The sequence below is a fragment of the Salmo trutta genome, chromosome 32 (genome assembly GCF_901001165.1).
Source record: "Salmo trutta chromosome 32, fSalTru1.1, whole genome shotgun sequence".
Lineage (NCBI taxonomy): Eukaryota > Metazoa > Chordata > Actinopteri > Salmoniformes > Salmonidae > Salmo > Salmo trutta.
In genome coordinates, this window is record NC_042988.1 from 38,635,754 (window position 1) to 38,659,732 (window position 23,979).

General features: G+C 44.7%; 1 protein-coding gene across 1 annotated transcript in view; it reads right to left on the reverse strand.

The window, feature by feature from the left end:
• Positions 1-22,091, reverse strand: part of LOC115171854 (vesicular glutamate transporter 1) — a 52,260-nt gene extending 30,169 nt beyond the window's left edge. The window contains exon 1 of the mRNA XM_029729036.1: positions 21,948-22,091. Coding sequence (XP_029584896.1) covers positions 21,948-22,009 — 62 coding nt within the window. The 5' untranslated portion in view covers positions 22,010-22,091. The remainder of the gene's footprint in view (positions 1-21,947) is intronic.
• Positions 22,092-23,979: the final 1,888 nt, after the last annotated feature.

The window sequence follows — 23,979 nt, forward strand, 5'->3', positions numbered from 1 at the left end:
ATCATCATCATTACCATCATCATCATCACCACCATCATCATCACCATCATCATCATCATTACCATCATCATCACCACCATCATCATCATCATCATCATTACCATCATCATCACCATCATCATCATCATTACCATCATCATCACCACCATCATCATCACCATCATCATCATCATTACCATCATCATCTTTCTGTGTCCTCGTGTGAAGCTCAACCACCTCATTTCCCGGTCAGCTGATACAGTTCATATAGTGTGTTCTGATTGGTCTCAGCTGGCAGCAGTTAAGAGGTAGGAAACACACACACACACATAATGAAGAGGTAGGAAACGAGACATGAGGCATGAGTCAGATGACCCTAGGCACTGTATTAATGATGTCAGGAAGGAGGAATCCAGTGTAACACATGTGTGTGTGAAATTCACTCCTTAGCCTGAAAGATCCCCACCTGCTACTGAATAGCTGGGTAAGACTCTTCAGGAGGGCGGTCAGGTGTACTTGCGAGGCAGAGATTCTGGGTTAGAACCTTGGTATGAGTCGAATCAGGAGGAAGTGGTACTCGCTAAGCAAACAGAGTGACGTCTATTACACTACAAAAAAATGGATGTTTACCGGTACCTCTGCATTCCCAAAATGTTAGTAGGGACATTCTGAGAAGGTTTAAAATGTAAACTTCTCTAAAAGTTCTCTGAATTATTAACTGGGGTTCCCAGGGATGTTCCCCCATGAGATGGCTTTAATGTTTTCTCTATGAACATTCAGTTAACTGGAGAAAAACCCATTCTAGAAATGTCAAAAACAAACAGTAATGAGATGTGGTCATGCTAATGTTAGTTGTAAACCAAATTGGGACTCCATTGGAAAGTTACCGAATGTTGCAGGAATGTTGGCTGTTTGCTGGGAAGAGGTTCCTGGGCCATTCAGAGACAGTACTATGCCGACCGTCTGGAGTAGACCAGGTACAAATACTGTACTTTAAATGTTGGAAATACTTGTGTTTGATTTAGCTATCCTGGCCTGCAAAGTTTGCGCTTTTGGAACAATTCCATTGGTTCCATCGTTCCATTGTGCCTGATAGGAACACTTTTCTTTGTTTTTTTCTGTCCGTTTTTTAAAGGTGCCCGTTTTTAAACCGAATACAACACGTAGACAGTCGAGGAATACGATTATCATTAAATTGAGGGGACAACAGATAATTCAGGTCCTCTTTCCATTGCTGTTCCAGTCAAATGTCAAATAGCAACCTTGGTTTATTCAAAGGGTACGTTTCAGCCTTGACTGTGTGCGCGGCGTGAAGCACTGCACTACCCATAATGCAATGAGAGCATAGCATGGTCATTTGTTTCACATTTATCAGCAGAAGGCTAAAGTGAATCAGATGTGGCCTTAAGCTGACAGATTCTGCTGTTGACTTGCAGATAAGATAAAACATGCATGCACATATCTCCTGTACACGTACAGCCAGTCCCAGCTAGTCCCTCTGGTGGCACTATGGAATCCATATCTACATGTACAGCCAGTCCCAGCTAGTCCCTCTGGTGGCACTATGGAATCCATATCTACATGTACAGCCAGTCCCAGCTAGTCCCTCTGGTGGCACTATGGAATCCATATCTACATGTACAGCCAGTCCCAGCTAGTCCCTCTGGTGGCACTATGGAATCCATATCTACATGTACAGCCAGTCCCAGCTAGTCACTCTGGTGGCACTATGGAATACATATCTACATGTACAGCCAGTCCCAGCTAGTCCCTCTGGTGGCACTATGGAATCCATATCTACATGTACAGCCAGTCCCAGCTAGTCCCTCTGGTGGCACTATGGAATCCATATCTACATGTACAGCCAGTCCCAGCTAGTCCCTCTGGTAGCACTATGGAATCCATATCTACATGTACAGCCAGTCCCAGCTAGTCCCTCTGGTGGCACTATGGAATCCATATCTACATGTACAGCCAGTCCCAGCTAGTCCCTCTGGTGGCACTATGGAATCCATATCTACATGTACAGCCAGTCCCAGCTAGTCCCTCTGGTGGCACTATGGAATCCATTGCACTCTGTGATAATGTTAGTAATGACGAGGAAAATAAGAAAAAGAAGAAGAACAACAAGAACACGATATCATCATTCTAACAGCATTCCATACTGAGAGGAACCTCTAAAGGTTCTAATGACTGGATATAGATTGATTTACAGTGAAGTACTGTAACAGAGGACTGTTCTACAGTTAGAAACAGTAGGATATTGTTAGATATTGGCCGTGTCCCGAAATCTGTCTTGCCTACTACTTAATAAAACTACACACTGTATCCTAATCTTACTACATGCTATTTAGAACGTACTATTTAGTAACAATGTATGCAGTAAGCAACAAATATTATACTGAGAATGCGTCATGTAATCACTTTACCTCTACCTACATGTACATATTACCTCAATTCACACAACTAACCTGTGCCCCCGCACATTGACTCTGTACTGGTACCCCCTGTATATAGCCTCGTTATTGTTATTTTATTGTTGCTCTTCAATTATTTGGTATTTTTCAATTTTCTTAAAAAATGTTGTATTCATATTTTTCCCTTCAGTTCATTTAGTAAATACTTTCTTAACACTTATTTTTCTTAAAACTGTATTGTTGGTTAAGGGCTTGTAAGTAAGCATTTCACTGTAAGGTCTACACCTGTTGAATTCAGCGAATGTGACAAATACCATTTGATTTGATTTGATTTGTAATATGCAATTGTGTTGTTTCCCGCCGTTCGTTCATTTTGATACAGCCCGTCTTCTTATCTGATTATCAGCTGTTGTCAAACACAACGTGGGTCTGAAAAGACGATGCTTTCCCTCAATAGCATGCATCGAATTCCTACTAGATGGAAAGCCGAAAAGACTATGACATCCTGGCATTTAAAGTATACTCAGTTCTCAAAATGTCACATATTATAAAATGTATATTTTCGCATACACAATCAGCCTACTATTTAGAATTCGACTACGGGTATTGGGACACGGCCAGTGTCTCAGTGATGCTCTCTGTAGAGCTGTGGATATAGACTGGATGTTCATTTAAAATAATGTAGTAGGTTGTAATCTAACATTAATCCATCCATCTATGCATCTATCCATCTACAGTCGTGGCCAAAAGTTTTGAGAATGACACAAATATTAATTTCCACAAAGTTTGCTGCTTCAGTGCCTTTAGATATTTTTGTCAGATGTTACTATGGAATACTGAAGTATAATTACAAGCATTTCATAAGTGTCAAAGGCTTTTATTGACAATTACATGAAGTTGATGCAAAGAGTCAATATTTGCAGTGTTGACTCTTCTTTTTCAAGACCTCTGCAATCCACCCTGGCATGCTGTGAATTAACTCCTGGGCCACATCCTGACTGATGGCAGCCCATTCTTGCATAATGAATGCTTGGAGTTAGTCAGAATTTCTGGGTTTTTGTTTGTCCACCCGCCTCTTGAGGACAGCCTTCCCTGTAGCTCAGTTGGTAGAGCATGGTGTTTGCAACACCAGGGTTGTGGGTTCGATTCCCACGGGGGGCCAGCACAGGAAAAAAAAAAGTATGATATGTATGAAATGTATGCATTCACTACTGTAGTCGCTCTGGATAAGAGCGTCTGCTAAATGACTAAAATGTAAATGTAAAATGATTGACCACAAGTTCTCAATGGGATTAAGGTCTGGGGAGATTCCTGGCCATGGACCCAAAATATCTATGTTTTGTTCCCCGAGCCACTTAGTTATCACCTTTGCCTTATGGCAAGGTGTTCCATCATGCTGGATGTGTGAAATGTATGCATTCACTACTGTAAGTCGCTCTGGATAAGAGCGTCTGCTAAATGACTTAAATGTAAAATGTAAATGTTCGTCACCAAACTGTTCCTGGATGGTTGGGAGAAGTTGCTCTCGGAGGATGTGTTGGTACCATTCTTTATTCATGGCTGTGTTCTTAGGCAAAATTGTGAGTGAGCCCACTCCCTTGGCTGAGAAGCAACCCCACACATGAATGGTCTCAGGATGCTTTACTGTTGGCATGACACAGGACTGATGGTAGCGCTCACCTTGTCTTCTCCGGACAAGCTTTTTTCCGGATGCCCCAAACAATCGGAAAGGGGATTCATCAGAGAAAATTACTTTACCCCAGTCCTCAGCAGTCCAATCCCTGTACCTTTTTGCAGAATATCAGTCTGTCCCTGATGTTTTTCCTGGAGAGAAGTGGCTTCTTTGCTGCCCTTCTTGACACCAGGCCATCCTCCATAAGTCTTCACCTCACTGTGCGTGCAGATGCACTCACACCTGCCTGCTGCCATTCCTGAGCAAGCTCTGTACTGGTGATGCCTGATCCCACAGCTGAATCAACTTTAGGAGACGGTCCTGGCGCTTGCTGGACTTTCTTGGGCGCCCTGAAGCCTTCTTCACAACAATTGAACCGCTCTCCTTGAAGTTCTTGATGATCCGATAAATAGTTGATTTAGGTGCAATCTTACTGGCAGCAATATCCTTGCCTGTGAAGCCCTTTTTGTGCAAAGCAATGATGACGGCACGTGTTTCCTTGCAGGTAACCATGGTTGACAGAGGAAGAACAATTATTCCAAGCACCACCCTCGTTTTGAAGCTTCCAGTCTGTTATTCGAACTCAATCAGCATGAGATAGTGATCTCCAGCCTTGTCCTCATCAACACTCACACCTGTGTTAACGACAGAATTACTAACATCATGTCAGCTGGTCCTTTTGTGCCAGGACTGAAATGCAGTGGAAATGTTTTTGGGGGATTCAGTTCATTTGCATGGCAAATAGGGATTTTGCAATTCATCTGATCACTCTTCATAACATTCTGGAGTATATACAAATTGCCATCATGCAAACTGAGGTAGCAGACTTTGTGAAAATTTATATTTGTGTCATTCTCAAAACATTTGGCCACGACTGTATCCATCTTTCCATCCATCCATCCATCCATCCATCCATCCATCCATCCATCCATCCATCTAACATTGATTTGGAGCACAATCTCATCTACAACATTGACTTGGAAGTTTCTGTAGCAGTTCTGTAAGCTATAACAGGTTATAAGGTTAAAAGGTGCTGTGAAGGTTATAACATACACACTACCTCACTGCCAGATAGAAAAGCCTGGCTGGGCCTCCATGTGTGTTTTAACATATAGACTGGCTGGGCCTCCATGTGTGTTAGAACATATAGACCAGCCTGGCTGGGCCTCCATGTGTGTTAGAACAGATATAACAGACTGGCTGGGCCTCCATGTGTGTTAGAACTGATATACCAGACTGGCTGGGCCTCCATGTGTGTTAGAACAGATAGACTGGCTGGGCCTACATGTGTGTTAGAACAGATAGACCAGCCTGGCTGGGCCTCCATGTGTGTTAGAAGAGAAAGACCAGACTGGCTGGGCCTCCATGTGTGTTTGAACAGATAGACCAGACTGGCTGGGCCTCCATGTGTGTTATAACAGATAGACCAGACTGGCTGGGCCTCCGTGTGTTATAACAAATAGAACAGACTGGCTAGGCCTCCATGTGTGTTATAACAGATAGACCAGCCTGGCTGGGCCTCCATGTGTGTTAGAACAGATATACCAGACTGGCTGGGCCTCCATGTGTGTTAGAACAGATAGACTGGCTGGGCCTACATGTGTGTTAGAACAGATAGACCAGCCTGGCTGGGCCTCCACGTGTGTTAGAAGAGAAAGACCAGACTGGCTGGGCCTCCATGTGTGTTAGAACAGATAGACCAGACTGGCTGGGCCTCCATGTGTGTTATAACAGATAGACCAGACTGGCTGGGCCTCCGCGTGTTATAACAAATAGAACAGACTGGCTGGGCCTCCATGTGTGTTATAACAGATAGACCAGCCTGGCTGGGCCTCCATGTGTGTTATAACAGATAGACCAGCCTGGCTGGGCCTCCATGTGTGTTAGAACAGATAGAACAGACTGGCTGGTCCTCCATGTGTGTTATAACAGATAGACCAGCCTGGCTGGGCCTCCATGTGTGTTAGAACAGATAGACCAGCCTGGCTGGGCCTCCATGTGTGTTAGAACAAATAGAATAGACTGGCTGGGCCTCCATGTGTGTTATAACAGATAGACCAGCCTGGCTGGGCCTACATGTGTGTTAGAACAAATAGAATAGACTGGCTGGGCCTCCATGTGTGTTATAACAGATAGAACAGACTGGCTGGGCCTCCATGTGTGTTATAACAGATAGAACAGACTGGCTGGTCCTCCATGTGTGTTATAACAGATAGAACAGACTGGCTGGGCCTCCATGTGTGTTATAACAGATAGAACAGACTGGCTGGGCCTCCATGTGTGTTATAACAGATAGAACAGACTGGCTTGGCAAATGAGCTGATGAAAACTCTTTTGTTACCTTTTATATTAAATTCTCCAATTCACAGAGCGTTCCTGATAATCCCCTCATAAGAGGATGAGAGACAGACAGAGAGAAATAGAGGGAGAGAGAGAGGAGAGAGTAAAATGTTACGTAATCTCAGACGCCCTAGTGATCACTTGTCCATATATAATGATATTTCCGAGGTCCCTCCCTCCTCTTGCTGTCCCTCCCTCCTCTTACTGTCCCTCCCTCCTCTTGCTGCCCTCCCTCTTCTTGCTGTCCTCTTGCTGTCTCTCCATCCTATTGCATTCCCTCTATCCTCTTACTGTCCCTCCCTCCTCTTGCTGTCCCTCCCTCCTCTTGCTGTCCCTCCATCCTCTTGCTGTCCTTTCCTCCTCTTGCTGTCCTTCCCAAACTCTTGCTGTCTCTCCCTCTCCTCCTGTCTTTGTGTCATTCTTTCTCCTCCCTCCACTTGTCTCTATTGTCATTATATCCACTGTTGTCATAGTGTCTGCTGTACAGTCTAATGTTGTGACATACTGCATACATAAATCACTGGAGTCTGGACTGAGGATACTATATCATTGTGCTAGGTGGGTGGGAGATTGTGAAAGAGCTGCTGCAACTACACCCATCCAAAACCATTCACTAAACGAAATGGGGAAAAATGTGCTGATTCCTTTTAATATTGATAAATAATCAAACTGTTGAGGTGTTCAGCTTTGGTATTTGTTAATGAAAAACAAAGTTAAAGCTGGAATCCTTCATTGAAACAACAACAAGTGGGCAACCCGCCTGTGCTTTGGTAAAATAAACTGAGGGATGGGCCTGGAGACATGTAACCACTCTAAAATTCTAAACAAGAGGTGTGTACAGTAAATGCAAGGACAGACCATCCATGATATGAAAATTATAGTTTGAACCATGTTATGAGGCTATACAGAGTTTGTTTACATTTTCTTTGTTTACAAACATTGGAGTAAAACAAGCTTATAGTTTGGGTTTCTGATGGGGTACAACAGTTAAACTAAGCTCATGAGACATTTAAAAGTTAGATTCTTCAAGAATCAATGGGAATAAATCATTAATTAATAAGTCCAAAAATGGATGTAGCACCTAAGGATTCCAGCTTTAAAGTTCAATGAAATGAATAAACTGGTTGAATGGAAGAGATGACTTGTTGGATGTCGTTGTTGAAGTGACGGTTGGGGGCTTCAGAACAGTGCCCTTGTCTACTATCCATACCTCCCAAATGACACACTATTCCCTACATAGTGCACTACTTTTGACCAGAGCCCTCTAGGGAATAGGATGCCATTTGGGACTCAAACAGAGCATTTGCAGGTCAGTGGGTGGAAACCTTCTTTCGGTTAAATCCAGTGGTTTATTTGAAACCCAGTGAAAGCTGAAGGTGGACATATTGAACATTGGGCGCCGTCTGATGAGATTGATTAAAATCCTCTTCAAATCTCCCTCTTGACGCTCTAAATGATTGCTGCTATTGCCATTTGAATTAAGATAACAGTGATGGCTTCCCTTATCCCTCTCCCCCCCTCTCTCTTTCGCTCTCTCTCGTTCTCACCCTCCCTTCCTCTCTAGTGAACAGATTGTGTCTCTATGGGACTATGTTACCTAGGGAGTCATACTCCCCCCTCCTGTCACACGATCTCCGTCATAGACAGACACACAAACACAAACACGCACACACACACACGTACGCACACACACGCACGCACGCACGCACACACACACACACACACACACCCACACATTGCATGACCTTCATACACCCCAGACACAAAATTACACCCAGACATTGTGAAACAACTTAGTACAAACTCACTCATGCATATACACACAGACACACACAAACACTCACGCAAACCTACAGCATGCAGTTGTACAGGACTGCTCTTGAAGAGATATGAGTTATTACTACTCACACTGCAGACTGCATTTCAATTCACAGAACATAGAAAGACAGTATCTATGTGACATACTGTAAAACCAGGAAGTCACTATCAATACCTATTAAAAAGCCACCGTCTATTTTTTAAATCATATGTTATTACACAAATATTTCATTTGTTGTTTACTATGTTTATTTGACCTTTATTTAACCTGGCAAGTCAGTTAAGAACAAATTCTTATTTTCAATGACGGCCTAGGTTGGGTTAACTGCCTATTTCAGGGGCAGAACGACAGAATAGTACCTTGTTAGCTCGGGGAATCGAACTTGCAATCTTTCGGTTACAAGTCCAATGCTCTAACCACTAGGCTACCTGCCGCCCATGTGTGTACTGTATGTACAGTTTTTTTTGTATATTTGTAGTGTTTTAATTTTTATGAAAGGTGCTTTACAGATCAAATGTAGAACTATAGAAGTACTGTCTTGACATTGCAATAAAGCATCGCTAGTGTAGAAAGTTGCCATTTCCCTCCCCATACCTGTGGTAGCATTTCCTTCTAAACCTGTTCCTGTTTGACATCCATAACAGGAGAGGTGGGGAGGGCTCACTGTGTATCTTAACCATGAATTCCATCAATATGAGGGTTTAAAATGACATGAATTCCATCAATATGAGGGTTTAAAATGACATGAATTCCATCAATATTGAGGGTTTAAAATGACAGTGCCGCTGGCACTACGTATCTTAACCATGAATTCCATCAATTTGACAATGATACCACTTTATGTCTCTGCCAAAATGTCATCCTGCATGTCGGGGTCTGTTACAGGCTGTACTAATTGGGTGTACGACCCCCCCCCCCCGGCAGCCTAACTTGAGAGACCTCCACTGTGATAGTCAATAGGTTGAGAACGCACCGCTGTGATAGCCAATAGGTTGAGAGAGCTCCGCTGTGATGGCCTATAGGTTGAGAGAGCTCCGCTGCGATGGCCTATAGGTTGAGAGAGCTCCGCTGCGATGGCCTATAGGTTGAGAGAGCTCTGCTGTGATGGCCTATAGGTTGAGAGAGCTCCGCTGCGATGGCCTATAGGTTGAGAGAGCTCCGCTGCGATGGCCTATAGGTTGAGAGAGCTCCGCTGTGATAGCCAATAGGTTAAGAGAGCTCCGCTGTGATAGCCTATAGGTTGAGAGAGCTCCGCTGTGATAGCCTATAGGTTAAGAGAGCTCCGCTGCGATGGCCTATAGGTTGAGAGAGCTCCGCTGTGATAGCCAATAGGTTGAGAACGCACCGCTGTGATAGCCAATAGGTTGAGAACGCACCGCTGTGATAGCCTATAGGTTGAGAGAGCTCCGCTGCGATGGCCTATAGGTTGAGAGAGCTCCGCTGCGATGGCCTATAGGTTGAGAGAGCTCCGCTGCGATGGCCTATAGGTTAAGAGAGCTCCGCTGTGATGACCATTAGCCAATAAGCTAGATTCCAAATAAATGCACATTGATTGTATACTATAGGTGAAAGCTTTAGGACACGTCTACTGTTTGTTCATTTAGTAGAGCATGGTCACCTGTAGCTCAGTTGGTAGAGCATGGTCCTCTGTAGATCAGTTAGTAGAGCATGGTCCTCTGTAGATCAGTTGGTAGAGCATGGTCCTCTGTAGATCAGTTAGTAGAGCATGGTCCTCTGTAGATCAGTTGGTAGTGCATGGTCCTCTGTAGACCAGTTAGTAAAGCATGGTCCTCTGTAGCTCAGTTGGTAGAGCACAGTCCTCTGTAGATCAGTTGGTAGAGCACGGTCCTCTGTAGATCAGTTGGTAGAGCATGGTCCTCTTTAGATCAGTTGGTAGAGCATGGTCCTCTGTAGATCAGTTGGTAGAGCATGGTCCTCTGTAGATCAGTTGGTAGAGCATGGTCCTCTGTAGATCAGTTGGTAGAGCATGGTCCTCTGTAGATCAGTTGGTAGAGCATGGTCCTCTTTAGATCAGTTGGTAGAGCATGGTCCTCTGTAGACCAGTTAGTAGAGCATGGTCCTCTGTAGACCAGTTGGTAGAGCATGGTCCTCTGTAGACCAGTTGGTAGAGCATGGTCCTCTGTAGACCAGTTGGTAGAGCATGGTCCTCTGTAGACCAGTTGGTAGAGCATGGTCCTCTGTAGATCAGTTGGTAGAGCATGGTCCTCTGTAGATCAGTTGGTAGAGCACGGTCCTCTGTAGATCAGTTGGTAGAGCACGGTCCTCTGTAGATCAGTTGGTAGAGCATGGTCCTCTTTAGATCAGTTGGTAGAGCATGGTCCTCTGTAGATCAGTTGGTAGAGCATGGTCCTCTGTAGATCAGTTGGTAGAGCATGGTCCTCTGTAGATCAGTTGGTAGAGCATGGTCCTCTGTAGATCAGTTGGTAGAGCATGGTCCTCTGTAGATCAGTTGGTAGAGCATGGTCCTCTGTAGATCAGTTGGTAGAGCATGGTCCTCTGTAGATCAGTTGGTAAAGCATGGTCCTCTGTAGATCAGTTGGTAGAGCATGGTCCTCTGTAGATCAGTTGGTAGAGCATGGTCCTCTGTAGACCAGTTGGTAGAGCATGGTCCTCTTTAGATCAGTTGGTAGAGCATGGTCCTCTGTAGACCAGTTGGTAGAGCATGGTCCTCTTTAGATCAGTTGGTAGAGCATGGTCCTCTGTAGACCAGTTGGTAGACATTCTTTTATTTTATTTTTTTACATTTTAGTCATTTAGCAGACACCCTTACCCAGAGCAACTTACAGTAGTGAATGCATACATTTCATTTCATGCATTTTTTGTTTATTTTTTTGTACTGGCCCCCCGTGGGAATCAAACCCACAACCCTGGCATTGCACACACCATGCTGGCATTGCAAACACCATGCTCTACCAACTGAGCCACAGGGAAGACTATGAGCATGGTCATAGTCTTATGAGCATGGTCCTCTGTAGACCAGTGTAACGCCCTGGCCATAGAGAGGGGTTTTTTGTTCTTTATTTTGGTTAGGCCAGGGTGTTACATTGGGTGGGCGTTCTATGTTCCTTTTTCTATGTTTTTGTATTTCTTTGTTTTGGGCCGAGTAGGGTTCCTAATCAGAGGCAGCTGTCTATCGTTGTCTCTGATTAGGAATCATACTTAGGCAGCCTGTTTTCCTTTGGGGTTTTGTGGGTAGTTGTTTTCTGTCTTGTGTGTGTTCACCTGGCAGAACTGTTGGCTTTCGTTTTCCCTGTTTGTTTTTGAAGTGTCTCATTAAAAATCATTATGACCACTTACCACGCTGCATCTTGGTCCCCTCTTCCAGACGATCGTTACAGAACTACCCACCACAACTGGATCAAGCAGCGTGCTCGGGAGGAGATGGACACCTGGTCTCGTCAGGAGTGGCTGGGGAGGAAAGACTGGACATGGGGCCAGGTGATCGAAAGATATCGGAGCCTACCCGGGAAGAACGACAGGCAGCCCCAAAAACATTTTTTTGGGGGGCACACGGGTAGTTCGGCTGGACCAGGGGTGAGGCCTGAGTCAACTACCCATGCTTTTCAGGTGCCTGCCTCTCACACTCTCTCTCCAGTACGCCCTGTTCCTGCTCCCCGCACTAGCCTGAAGGTGTGTGTTACTAGTCTGGCGTTTCCAAAGCCAGTCCCACGCATCAGGCCTACAGTGTGCATTCCCCGTCCAGAGCTTCCGACGACAGTTCCCCGTCCTGAGCTTCCGGCGACAGTTCCCCGTCCTGAGCTTCCGGCGACAGTTCCCCGTCCTGAGCTTCCGGCGACAGTTTACAGTCCGGAGCCAACAGAGACGGCCGACAGTCCAGAGCTGACAGAGACGGCCGACAGAGACGGTCGACAGTCCGGAGCCGACAGAGACGCTCCTCAGCCCGGAGCCTCCAGTGGGTCTCTCCAGCCTGGTCTATCCTGTGCCTCCTCCCAGGACCAGGCCTCCTGTGGGTCTCCCCAGCCTGGTGAATCCTGGGCCAGAGCCGTCAGAGCCCCCCGCCAGTCCGGAGCCGCCAGACCCGCCCGCCAGTCCGGAGCCGCCAGAGCCGCCCGCCTGTCCGGAGCCGCCAGAGCCGCCCGCCGGCCCGGAGCCGCCAGAGCCGCCCGCCAGCCTGGTGAGTCCTGTGCCTGCGCCCAGAGCCAGGCCTCCTTCATGTCTCCCCAGCCTGGTGAATCCTGGGCCAGAGCTGCCAGAGCCGCTCGCCTGTCCGGAGCAGCCAGAGCCACCCGCCAGCCGGGCGCAGCCAGAGCCGCCCGCCAGCCGGGCGCAGCCAGGGTCGCCCCCCAGTCCTCCGGCGCAGCCAGGGGCGCCACTTAAGTGGGCGAAGCCGAGGGTGGAGCGGAGGCCACGTCCCGCACCTGAGCCGCCGCCGTAGGAAGGCCCCCCAGACCATCCCCTTCAGAGTCAGGTTTTGCGGCCGGAGTCCGCACCTTTGAGGGGGGGGTACTGTAACGCCCTGGCCATAGAGAGGGGTTTTTTGTTCTTTATTTTGGTTAGGCCAGGGTGTTACATTGGGTGGGTGTTCTATGTTCCTTTTTCTATGTTTTTATATTTCTTTGTTTTGGGCCGAGTAGGGTTCCTAATCAGAGACAGCTGTCTATCGTTGTCTCTGATTAGGAATCATACTTAGGCAGCCTGTTTTCCTTTGGGGTTTTGTGGGTAGTTGTTTTCTGTCTTGTGTGTGTTCACCTGGCAGAACTGTTGGCTTTCGTTTTCCCTGTTTGTTTTTGAAGTGTCTCATTAAAAATCATTATGACCACTTACCACGCTGCATCTTGGTCCCCTCTTCCAGACGATCGTTACAACCAGTTAGTAGAGCATGGTCCTCTGTAGATCAGTTAGTAGAGCATGGTCCTCTGTAGTTCAGATGGCATGGTGGTTGCAACACCAGGATTGTGGGTTTGATTCCCAGGACCACCCATACATAAAATATATGCACACATAACTGTAAGTCGCTTTGGATATTATTTATTGATGGATGACAAGGGAATGACTGCAGGGAAGGGGTGAAGGAAGAGAAGAGAGGAGAGGACAGGAGAGGAGAAGGTGTTGGGGCTGCTCTGTACCTTACACTACTATAGTATTTGCCTACCTAGTTTAATATAGAAACAAGAGACGCATTCTGATGGAGAAAAACTCTAAATAATAGATGAACTACTGGCAGCATTCACAGGGAGGGATCACGGTTCTGCCTGTGAGGTAGACCACTCACACAGTATACATGCTCACATACGCACACGCAAACACACATACTTCCCATTGTTTGAATATACAGTACAAGTCAAAAGTTTGGACACAATTACTCCGGGTTTTTCTTAACTATTATCCACATTGTAGAATAATAGTGAATACATCAAAACCAATACACATATGGAATCATGTAGTAACCAGAAAAGTGTTAAACATATCAAAATACATTTTATATTTGAGATTCTTCAAAGTAACCACCCTTTGCCTTAATGATAGCTTTGCACACTCTTGGCATTCTCTCAACCAGCTTCACCTGGAATGCTTTTCTAAAAGTCTTGAAGGAGTTCCCACATACGCTGAGCACTTGTTGGCTGCTTTTCCTTCACTGGGGTGGCAGGTAGCCTAGTGGTTAGAGCATTGGGCCAGTAACCGAAAGGTTGCTAGATTGAATCCCTGAGCTGACAAGGTAGAAATCTGTCGTTCTGCCCCTGAACAAGGCAGTTAACCCACTGTTCCTAGACCGTCATTGTAAATAAGAATTTGTTCTTATCTGACTTGCCAAGGTAAAATAAAAATAAAAATCGCTGCAGTCCAACTCATCCCAAACGATCTCAATTGGGTTGAGGTCAAGTGATTGTGGAGGTCAGGTCATCTGATGCAGCACTCCATCACTCTCCTTGGTCAAATCGGCCTTACACAACCTGGAGGTGTGTTGGGTCATTGTCCTGTTGAAAAACAAATGATAGTCCCAATAAGCGCAAACCATATGGGATGGCGTATCGCTGTGGTAGCCATGCTGGTTAAGTGTGCCTTGAATTCTAAATAAATCACCAAGTGTCACCAGCAAAGCCCCCCATACCATCACACCTCCTCCTCCATCCTTCATGGTGGGAACCACACATGTGGAGATCACCCGTTCACCTACTCTGCGTCTCACAAAGACACGGCGGCTGGAACCAAAAATCTCAAATTTGGACTCATCAGACCAAAGGACAGATTTCCGCCGGACTAATATCCATTACTCGTGTTTCTTGGCCCAAGCAAGTCTCTTGTTATTATTGGTGTCCTTTAGTAGTGGTTTCTTTGCAGCAATTCAACCATGAAGGCCTGATTCACACAGTCTCCTCTGAACAGTTGATGTTGAGATGTGTCTGTTACTTGAACTCTGTGAAGAATTTATTTGGGCTGCAATCTGATGTGCAGTTAAGTCTAATTAACTTATCCTCTGCAGCAGAGGTAACTATGGGTCATCCTTTCCTGTGGCAGTCCTCATGAGAGCCAGTTTCATCATAGCACTTGATGGATTTTGCGACTGCACTTCAAGAAACTTTCAAAGTTCTTGAAATGTTCCGTATTGACTGACATTCATGTCTTAAAGAAATGATCGCCTGTCGTTTCTCTTTGCTTATTCGAGCTGTTCTTGCCATAATATGGACTTGGTCTTTTATCAAATAGGGACATCTTCTGTATAGCCCCCATACCTTGATACAACACAACTGATTGGCTCAAACACATTAAGAAGGAAAGAAATTCCACAAATGAACTTTTAACAAGGCACACCTGTTAATTGAAATGCATTCCAGGTGACTACCTCATGAAGCTGGTTGAGAAAATGCCAAGAGTGTGTAAAGATGTCATATAGGCAAAGGGTGGCTACGTTGAAGAATCTCAAATATAAAATGTATTTTAAATTGTTTAAAACTTTTTTGGTTACTATATGATTCCATATGTGTTATTTCATAGTTTTTATGTCTTCACTATTATTCTACAAGAAAAACCCAAGAATAAGTAGCTGTGTTCAAACTTTTGACTGGAACTGTAGGCCTACGTGAATATACCAATAATTTACAAAGTATGGATTAGTTCAACCCTTCGATTTTGATACACTACAGTCATATAGCTAGTTCCTCTGGGCCCTCAGTCTGATACACTACAGATATAGCTAGTTCCTCTGAGCCCTCAGTCTGATACACTACAGTCATATAGCTAGTTCCTCTGGGCCCTCAGTCTGATACACTACAGTCATATAGCTAGTTCCTCTGAGCCCTCAGTCTGATACACTACAGTCATATAGCTAGTTCCTCTGGGCCCTCAGTCTGATACACTACAGTCATATAGCTAGTTCCTCTGGGCCCTCAGTCTGATACACTACAGTCATATAGCTAGTTCCTCTGGGCCCTCAGTCTGATACACTACAGTCATATAGCTAGTTCCTCTGGGCCCTCAGTCTGATACACTACAGTCATATAGCTAGTTCCTCTGGGCCCTCAGTCTGATACACTACAGTCATATAGCTAGTTCCTCTGGGCCCTCAGTCTGATACACTACAGATATAGCTAGTTCCTCTGAGCCCTCAGTCTGATACACTACAGTCATATAGCTAGTTCCTCTGGGCCCTCAGTCTGATACACTACAGTCATATAGCTAGTTCCTCTGAGCCCTCAGTCTGATACACTACAGTCATATAGCTAGTTCCTCTGAGCCCTCAGTCTGATACACTACAGTCATATAGCTAGTTCCTCTGGGCCCTAGGTCTGATACACTAAAGTCATATAGCTAGTTCCTCTGGGCCCTCAGTCTGATACACTACAGTCATATAGCTAGTTCCTCTGGGCCCTCAGTCTGATACACTACAGTCATATAGCTAGTTCCTCTGGGCCCTCAGTCTGATACACTACAGTCATATAGCTAGTTCCTCTGGGCCCTCAGTCTGATACACTACAGTCATATAGCTAGTTCCTCTGGGCCCTCAGTCTGATACACTACAGTCATATAGCTAGTTCCTCTGAGCCCTCAGTCTGATAAACTACAGTCATATAGCTAGTTCCTCTGAGCCCTCAGTCTGATACACTACAGTCATATAGCTAGTTCCTCTGGGCCCTCAGTCTGATACACTACAGTCATATAGCTAGTTCCTCTGGGCCCTCAGTCTGATACACTACAGTCATATAGCTAGTTCCTCTGGGCCCTCAGTCTGATACACTACAGTCATATAGCTAGTTCCTCTGAGCCCTCAGTCTGATACACTACAGTCATATAGCTAGTTCCTCTGGGCCCTCAGTCTGATACACTACAGTCATATAGCTAGTTCCTCTGGGCCCTCAGTCTGATACACTACAGTCATATAGCTAGTTCCTCTGGGCCCTCAGTCTGATACACTACAGTCATATAGCTAGTTCCTCTGAGCCCTCAGTCTAATACACTACAGTCATATAGCTAGTTCCTCTGGGCCCTCAGTCTGATACACTACAGTCATATAGCTAGTTCCTCTGGGCCCTCAGTCTGATACACTACAGTCATATAGCTAGTTCCTCTGGGCCCTCAGTCTGATACACTACAGTCATATAGCTAGTTCCTCTGGGCCCTAGGTCTGATACACTAAAGTCATATAGCTAGTTCCTCTGAGCCCTCAGTCTGATACACTACAGTCATATAGCTAGTTCCTCTGGGCCCTCAGTCTGATACACTACAGTCATATAGCTAGTTCCTCTGGGCCCTCAGTCTGATACACTAAAGTCATATAGCTAGTTCCTCTGGGCCCTCAGTCTGATACACTACAGTCATATAGCTAGTTCCTCTGGGCCCTCAGTCTTATACACTACAGTCATATAGCTAGTTCCTCTGAGCCCTCAGTCTGATACACTACAGTCTTATAGCTAGTTCCTCTGGGCCCTCAGTCTGATACACTACAGTCATATAGCTAGTTCCTCTGGGCCCTCAGTCTGATACACTACAGTCATATAGCTAGTTCTTCTGGGCCCTCAGTCTGATACACTACAGTCATATAGCTAGTTCCTCTGAGCCCTCAGTCTGATACACTACAGTCATATAGCTAGTTCCTCTGGGCCCTCAGTCTGATACACTACAGTCATATAGCTAGTTCCTCTGGGCCCTCAGTCTGATACACTACAGTCATATAGCTAGTTCCTCTGGGCCCTCAGTCTGATACACTACAGTCATATAGCTAGTTCCTCTGAGGGTGAGCCCTCAGTCTGATACACTACAGTCATATAGCTAGTTCCTCTGGGCCCTCAGTCTGATACACTACAGTCATATAGCTAGTTCCTCTGGGCCCTCAATCTGATACACTACAGTCATATAGCTAGTTCCTCTGGGCCCTCAGTCTGATACACTACAGTCATATAGCTAGTTCCTCTGGGCCCTCAGTCTGATACACTACAGTCATATAGCTAGTTCCTCTGAGCCCTCAGTCTGATATACTACAGTCATATAGCTAGTTCCTCTGGGCCCTCAGTCTGATACACTAAAGTCATATAGCTAGTTCCTCTGGGCCCTCAGTCTGATACACTACAGTCATATAGCTAGTTCCTCTGGGCCCTCAGTCTGATACACTACTGTCATATAGCTAGTTCCTCTGGGCCCTCAGTCTGATACACTACAGTCATATAGCTAGTTCCTCTGGGCCCTCAGTCTGATACACTACAGTCATATAGCTAGTTCCTCTGGGCCCTCAGTCTGATACACTACAGTCATATAGCTAGTTCCTCTGGGCCCTCAGTCTGATACACTACAGTCATATAGCTAGTTCCTCTGAGGGTGAGCCCTCAGTCTGATACACTACAGTCATATAGCTAGTTCCTCTGAGGGTGCGCCCTCAGTCTGATACACTACAGTCATATAGCTAGTTCCTCTGGGCCCTCAGTCTGATACACTACAGTCATATAGCTAGTTCCTCTGGGCCCTCAGTCTGATACACTACAGATATAGCTAGTTCCTCTGGGCCCTCAGTCTGATACACTACAGTCATATAGCTAGTTCCTCTGAGCCCTCAGTCTGATACACTACAGTCATATAGCTAGTTCCACTGGGCCCTCAGTCTGATACACTACAGTCATATAGCTAGTTCCTCTGGGCCCTCAGTCTGATACACTACAGTCATATAGCTAGTTCCTCTGAGCCCTCAGTCTGATACACTACAGTCATATAGCTAGTTCCTCTGGGCCCTCAGTCTGATACACTACAGTCATATAGCTAGTTCCTCTGGGCCCTCAGTCTGATACACTACAGTCATATAGCTAGTTCCTCTGGGCCCTCAGTCTGATACACTACAGTCATATAGCTAGTTCCTCTGGGCCCTCAGTCTGATACACTACAGTCATATAGCTAGTTCCTCTGAGCCCTCAGTCTGATACACTACAGTCATATAACTAGTTCCTCTGGGCCCTCAGTCTGATACACTACAGTCATATAGCTAGTTCCTCTGGGCCCTCAGTCTGATACACTACAGTCATATAGCTAGTTCCTCTGAGGGTGTGCCCTCAGTCTGATACACTACAGTCATATAGCTAGTTCCTCTGGGCCCTCAGTCTGATACACTACAGTCATATAGCTAGTTCCTCTGGGCCCTCAGTCTGATACACTACAGTCATATAGCTAGTTCCTCTGGGCCCTCAGTCTGATACACTACAGTCATATAGCTAGTTCCTCTGAGCCCTCAGTCTGATACACTACAGTCATATAGCTAGTTCCTCTGGGCCCTCAGTCTGATACACTACAGTCATATAGCTAGTTCCTCTGGGCCCTCAGTCTGATACACTACAGTCATATAGCTAGTTCCTCTGGGCCCTCAGTCTGATACACTACAGTCATATAGCTAGTTCCTCTGGGCCCTCAGTCTGATACACTACAGTCATATAGCTAGTTCCTCTGGGCCCTCAGTCTGATACACTACAGTCATATAGCTAGTTCCTCTGGGCCCTCAGTCTGATACACTACAGTCATATAGCTAGTTCCTCTGGGCCCTCAGTCTGATACACTACAGTCATATAGCTAGTTCCTCTGGGCCCTCAGTCTGATACACTACAGTCATATAGCTAGTTCCTCTGGGCCCTCAGTCTGATACACTACAGTCATATAGCTAGTTCCTCTGAGCCCTCAGTCTGATACACTACAGTCATATAGCTAGTTCCTCTGGGCCCTCAGTCTGATACACTACAGTCATATAGCTAGTTCCTCTGGGCCCTCAGTCTGATACACTACAGTCATATAGCTAGTTCCTCTGGGCCCTCAGTCTGATACACTACAGTCATATAGCTAGTTCCTCTGAGGGTGCGCCCTTACAGTCCTGCAAGAAGCGTAGTGTGAAGGTGATTTTCCCCTGTTAGCCTACTATGTAACGTGCTTTCAGTACCTCCTTTAGCCTACTACCTCAGTTGGTAGAAAGCATTTGGTAGAAAGGCCCTATATAAATAAATCTAATCCAATCAAATCACATACAGTATTTCAAAGCAACTAGCATTGGACACCAGCACGCACTTGCCTCAGAGAGCCAGGGAAAAAAGCGATTTGACTCGCGTGCCCTTACACTCTTAATCCGGGGCCCCGGATGAGATGATGGAGTAGGCTGGTCTGTGAATGAGGATGGGGGTGAGGGAAGGGGGGCGAGAGGAAGTGACAGTGGGCTGGGCTTGGAGTGGGACTGTGGGAGGGGTAGAGTTAGGGGATTTGCGTGGACCGACAGCTGGGCCGAGAAACGGGCTATTTCAGGATGGGGATTTATATGTTTGGTTGCTACCTCAAATCCCGAGAGAGCTCGAGTTTGCTGCCCTATCAATGACTATAATCTCTAATTTTTTTGTCACCTACACAGACGATCAATTGATCACTTTTTAATATTCTATTTTAAACCGTTGATGGCAATGTGTTATGTAGATTACCTACCAGTTTAAATGAACATGAAATTGGGTTTTCTCACAGGGTTTTCCTTCCGTAACGCTGCATTTGTTTAGGCCATGCTGTTGTAAATATATATAAAACATGTAAACGATATTAATAATGGGTTAATAATAATAAAATAAAGAAAAGGTGAGATTTCTGAAATCTTCAAATCGTTTGGAGTTATGCTTCGATTCAGGGTTTCGACAGGAGGCTGCAGGAGCTTTAAAATGTGATTTTTTTTCGACACCTATTTTATAGCCTTTAGTTCAGCAGTGACTCCTGCCTGAGTGTCCAGTCGACCTACGGAGAATCCGTCTGACGAAATAACCTGTAGGCCTAGTCGACCCACGGTAGTTCGTCTGGCTGGAGCACCGCGCTACATTTAATTATCGAATAAATGCAATCAATCAATTAATACACCTGGCAAAAGTAATTTGAAAGACCTCTATTGATTTGACAATATTTCCAATTTTAATCACAGCCTAAATATCCCAATGAGTAAATTCCAAGCTAAAATGATGGACATTTAGTCTAATGTGATGAAATGTTCATGTTCAAAGATGATTTTGTGCAAACATATCTATAATTCTGGTCATCATAACAATGACTGGGGCGTTTTATTTTATTGTAGGCCTATTTGTACGTCATATAAGCCCCAAGGATTTTTTATGAATACATTTCAAAGTTACTAAATAAAAATGGACTGGAAACATTATTAATTAAACCAGTGGATGCGCGTGACCACTGCAATTGCATAGCGAAAGATAGGCCTATAATCCGCACCTGTAGTTGCAGGGGAAGTTTAAAATCATGTCCCAACTATGTACATGTTCAGAGCCATTGCATCGAACCGTCAGGTTGAATGTAAACTACTTGATTGAACACGCGACAATTAGGATGGCGATGGGTATTGTTTGTCTGTCTGTCTTTCTTGTCTGTCTGTCTGTCTGTCTGTCGATGTTTCGGTCTGTCATCGGCACCGGGGACCATCCATGTTACGTTCCACGTTGTACATGAGGCTAATCTGATTCTCTCTATTCCTTTCCATCTGAACAACCTTCTCAATCGGCCAGTGCGCGTCAATTACAGACGAAAACATTATTTAATCACACCTCTCCGAGCAACACAGGTCCCCTAGGTAGCCTACAATCCAAGGGTTTGGGTCAATTCGAATTTAAAGCAGTCCATTTAGGAAGTTAATTCAAAATAAAAAAAAATGGTACTTCGGAAATAAATAGCTACTTTCCAGCTTATTGAGAAGTCATTGAAAATGTGTGCCCTTTTCAAATAATTGAATTGGAATTTCAGTTTAATTCCTGAATTGACTGCATTCAGTTCGAATTTACACCTATACATTTCGATTGGAGTATTGCACAATGTTATACAGCCTATCCGAATCGAATTTCATAACATGCACTCTCTCGATTTGTTTGAGTTTTTCTAGTTTTATAGTGATAATGTCCACTCCATCTCTGGACGCACACCAGATGTTGCCATTTTGCTGTGCCCCTGAGCGCACACTGTCCAAACGAGTCCAGGTGCACCTAGCATACAGTGCGCGTCACTGAGATCCAGGTATCGACCGTGCGCTATATTGTCTGAAAGTGCCACTTCTTTTTAGTCACTTTCACGAACAGTTGCCCTTTTGGACTTTGAATATCAGCAATAAAAGTTATAGGGTGGTAAGAATTGGGAATGGGTAGCAGATGGTGATAAATTACCGCATCCTATAGAAAAAGCTATTTTCAATAAACGGTTTACATAAAAATAAAGCAAGCCATAAGCAATTGTTAAGAAGTTAAGGAGGTACCTGTGTATCTTTCCCAGATTCTTGGCTGCAACCGCCTTAAACCTGTCTGGTCGGATCTCCATCCTCGCGACTCCCCGATCCAGCCGGTGTGCTATCCCGCGCGCACTCCAGCTCTAAGCGCAGTCCCTCTCTTTCTCTCTCTCTTTCACTCTCTCTCTCTCACACTCCATCCCTACCACTTCTTGCGCTCCGATACACAACAGAAATGGCTTGTCATAAAATGTATCTTTCTAAATACAATAGCCTACATTTAGATGTAGCCTAGTCTAGCCTATAGGCAGGCCTATCTTTATTATTGCGCCCATTCGGAAGTGACTTTTCTTTCACAGGATAGCATAGCCTACACTACCCTCGAAACAACATTGTTAGAGCTCTTATCCACCAAATGTAGGCCTATGTATAATTTTGGGTAGCCTAGGCCTAGTCTCTGCAAATATTAAAGCCAAGGCTGCCATTTTAAATTATTTTAATCAATGGACATGATAAAAGTAATAAACATAGTTTTGTCGTCATGTGATTAAAAAACACGATACTAAAACTTTTCTGTCATCCACTTATTTTTGACACGGACTGCCTCGTGACCAGTCTCTCCACTCAGTGTGTGCATTCTGCCATCTAGCGGCCACTTACTTTCACATTAGATGGCGACAGTGTTTAAACGTTTCCGCCCCTTTTTTCCCCTTCAATTTTCGCCTAAAATGACATACCCAAATCTAACTGCCTGTAGCTCAGGACCTGAAGCAAGGATATGCATATTCTTGATACCATTTTAAAGGAAACACTTTGAAGTTTGTGTAAATGTGGAATGAATGTAGGAGAATATAACACATTAGATCTGGTAAAAGATAATACAAAGAAAAAAAAACATTTTTTTTGTATTTTGTTTGTACCATCATCTTTGAAATGGAAGAGAAAGGCCATAATGTATTATTCCAGCTCAGGCGCAATTTAGATTTTGGCCATTAGATGGCAGCAGTGTATGTGCAAAGTTTTAGACTGATCAAATGAACCATTGCATTTCTGTTCAAAATTTGGTGTCAGGACTGCCCAAATGTGCCTAATTGGTTTATTAATAACTTTTCAAGTTCATAACTGTGCACTCTCCTCAAACAATAGCATGGTATTCTTTCACTGTAATAGCTACTGTAAATGGGACAGTACAGCTAAGCTTTCTGCCAGTATCAGATATGTCTATGTCCTGGGAATATGTTCTTGTTACTTACAACATCATGCTAATCATATTACCGCACATTAGCTCAACCGCCCTGAGGGTGGGACACCGATCTGTAGAGATTTAAGATGCAATTATCTCTCCTTCCTCCCAAAATTTGCACTTGTTAACTTCCCCTTCACTGATTTGAAGGAAAACACTGGTAAAATAAATTTGGTGTAAACTCCCTCTAGCCTACATGCCTCCACCAATTCAATGCTTTTAGATTTGTGGGAAGTAGCCTAGTGAACAAGAGTAGACCTACACTTCAGGAGAAAGGAGGAGTTATTGGGAAGGGTATTAGGAGCGGCCAGGGGTAGCCTGCCTAATAGGACCATAGATAGCAGCAGTTTAAAGGAAGTGCCACAGATTTTCAGTTGGACCTTTTTTTTTTAGCTTCAGCCTATCCACACCTTATGTAGCCTATCTTTGTTTGGACTTTTAAATATATGATATTTCCGTTTCTCACAAAACAGAAAATTAAGTATGTATATTATATTTTACTCTTGTTCTATTCTAAAGCTGATTGCCTCTAAAATCCAATACACTGTAAAACTCCATCATAACCTCAGAGGCTGCTCATCCACTGGACCACTGCTTTAGAATAGAACACAGTAAAATATAATAGATATTTCTTCTACCTATCTCAATCCCCTTTCTCAACATATCTCAAGACCATCATCAGTTATGCAGATCCTTATTGGAAATGTGTTAGCGCTGGGATAGAACAAAAGCCTGCTCACCCAGTAGTTCCCCATCACCGGACTTGGAGAGCCCTGCCCTAGGAGGAATAGAAGCCAAAGACAAACATGGAACAGTAAA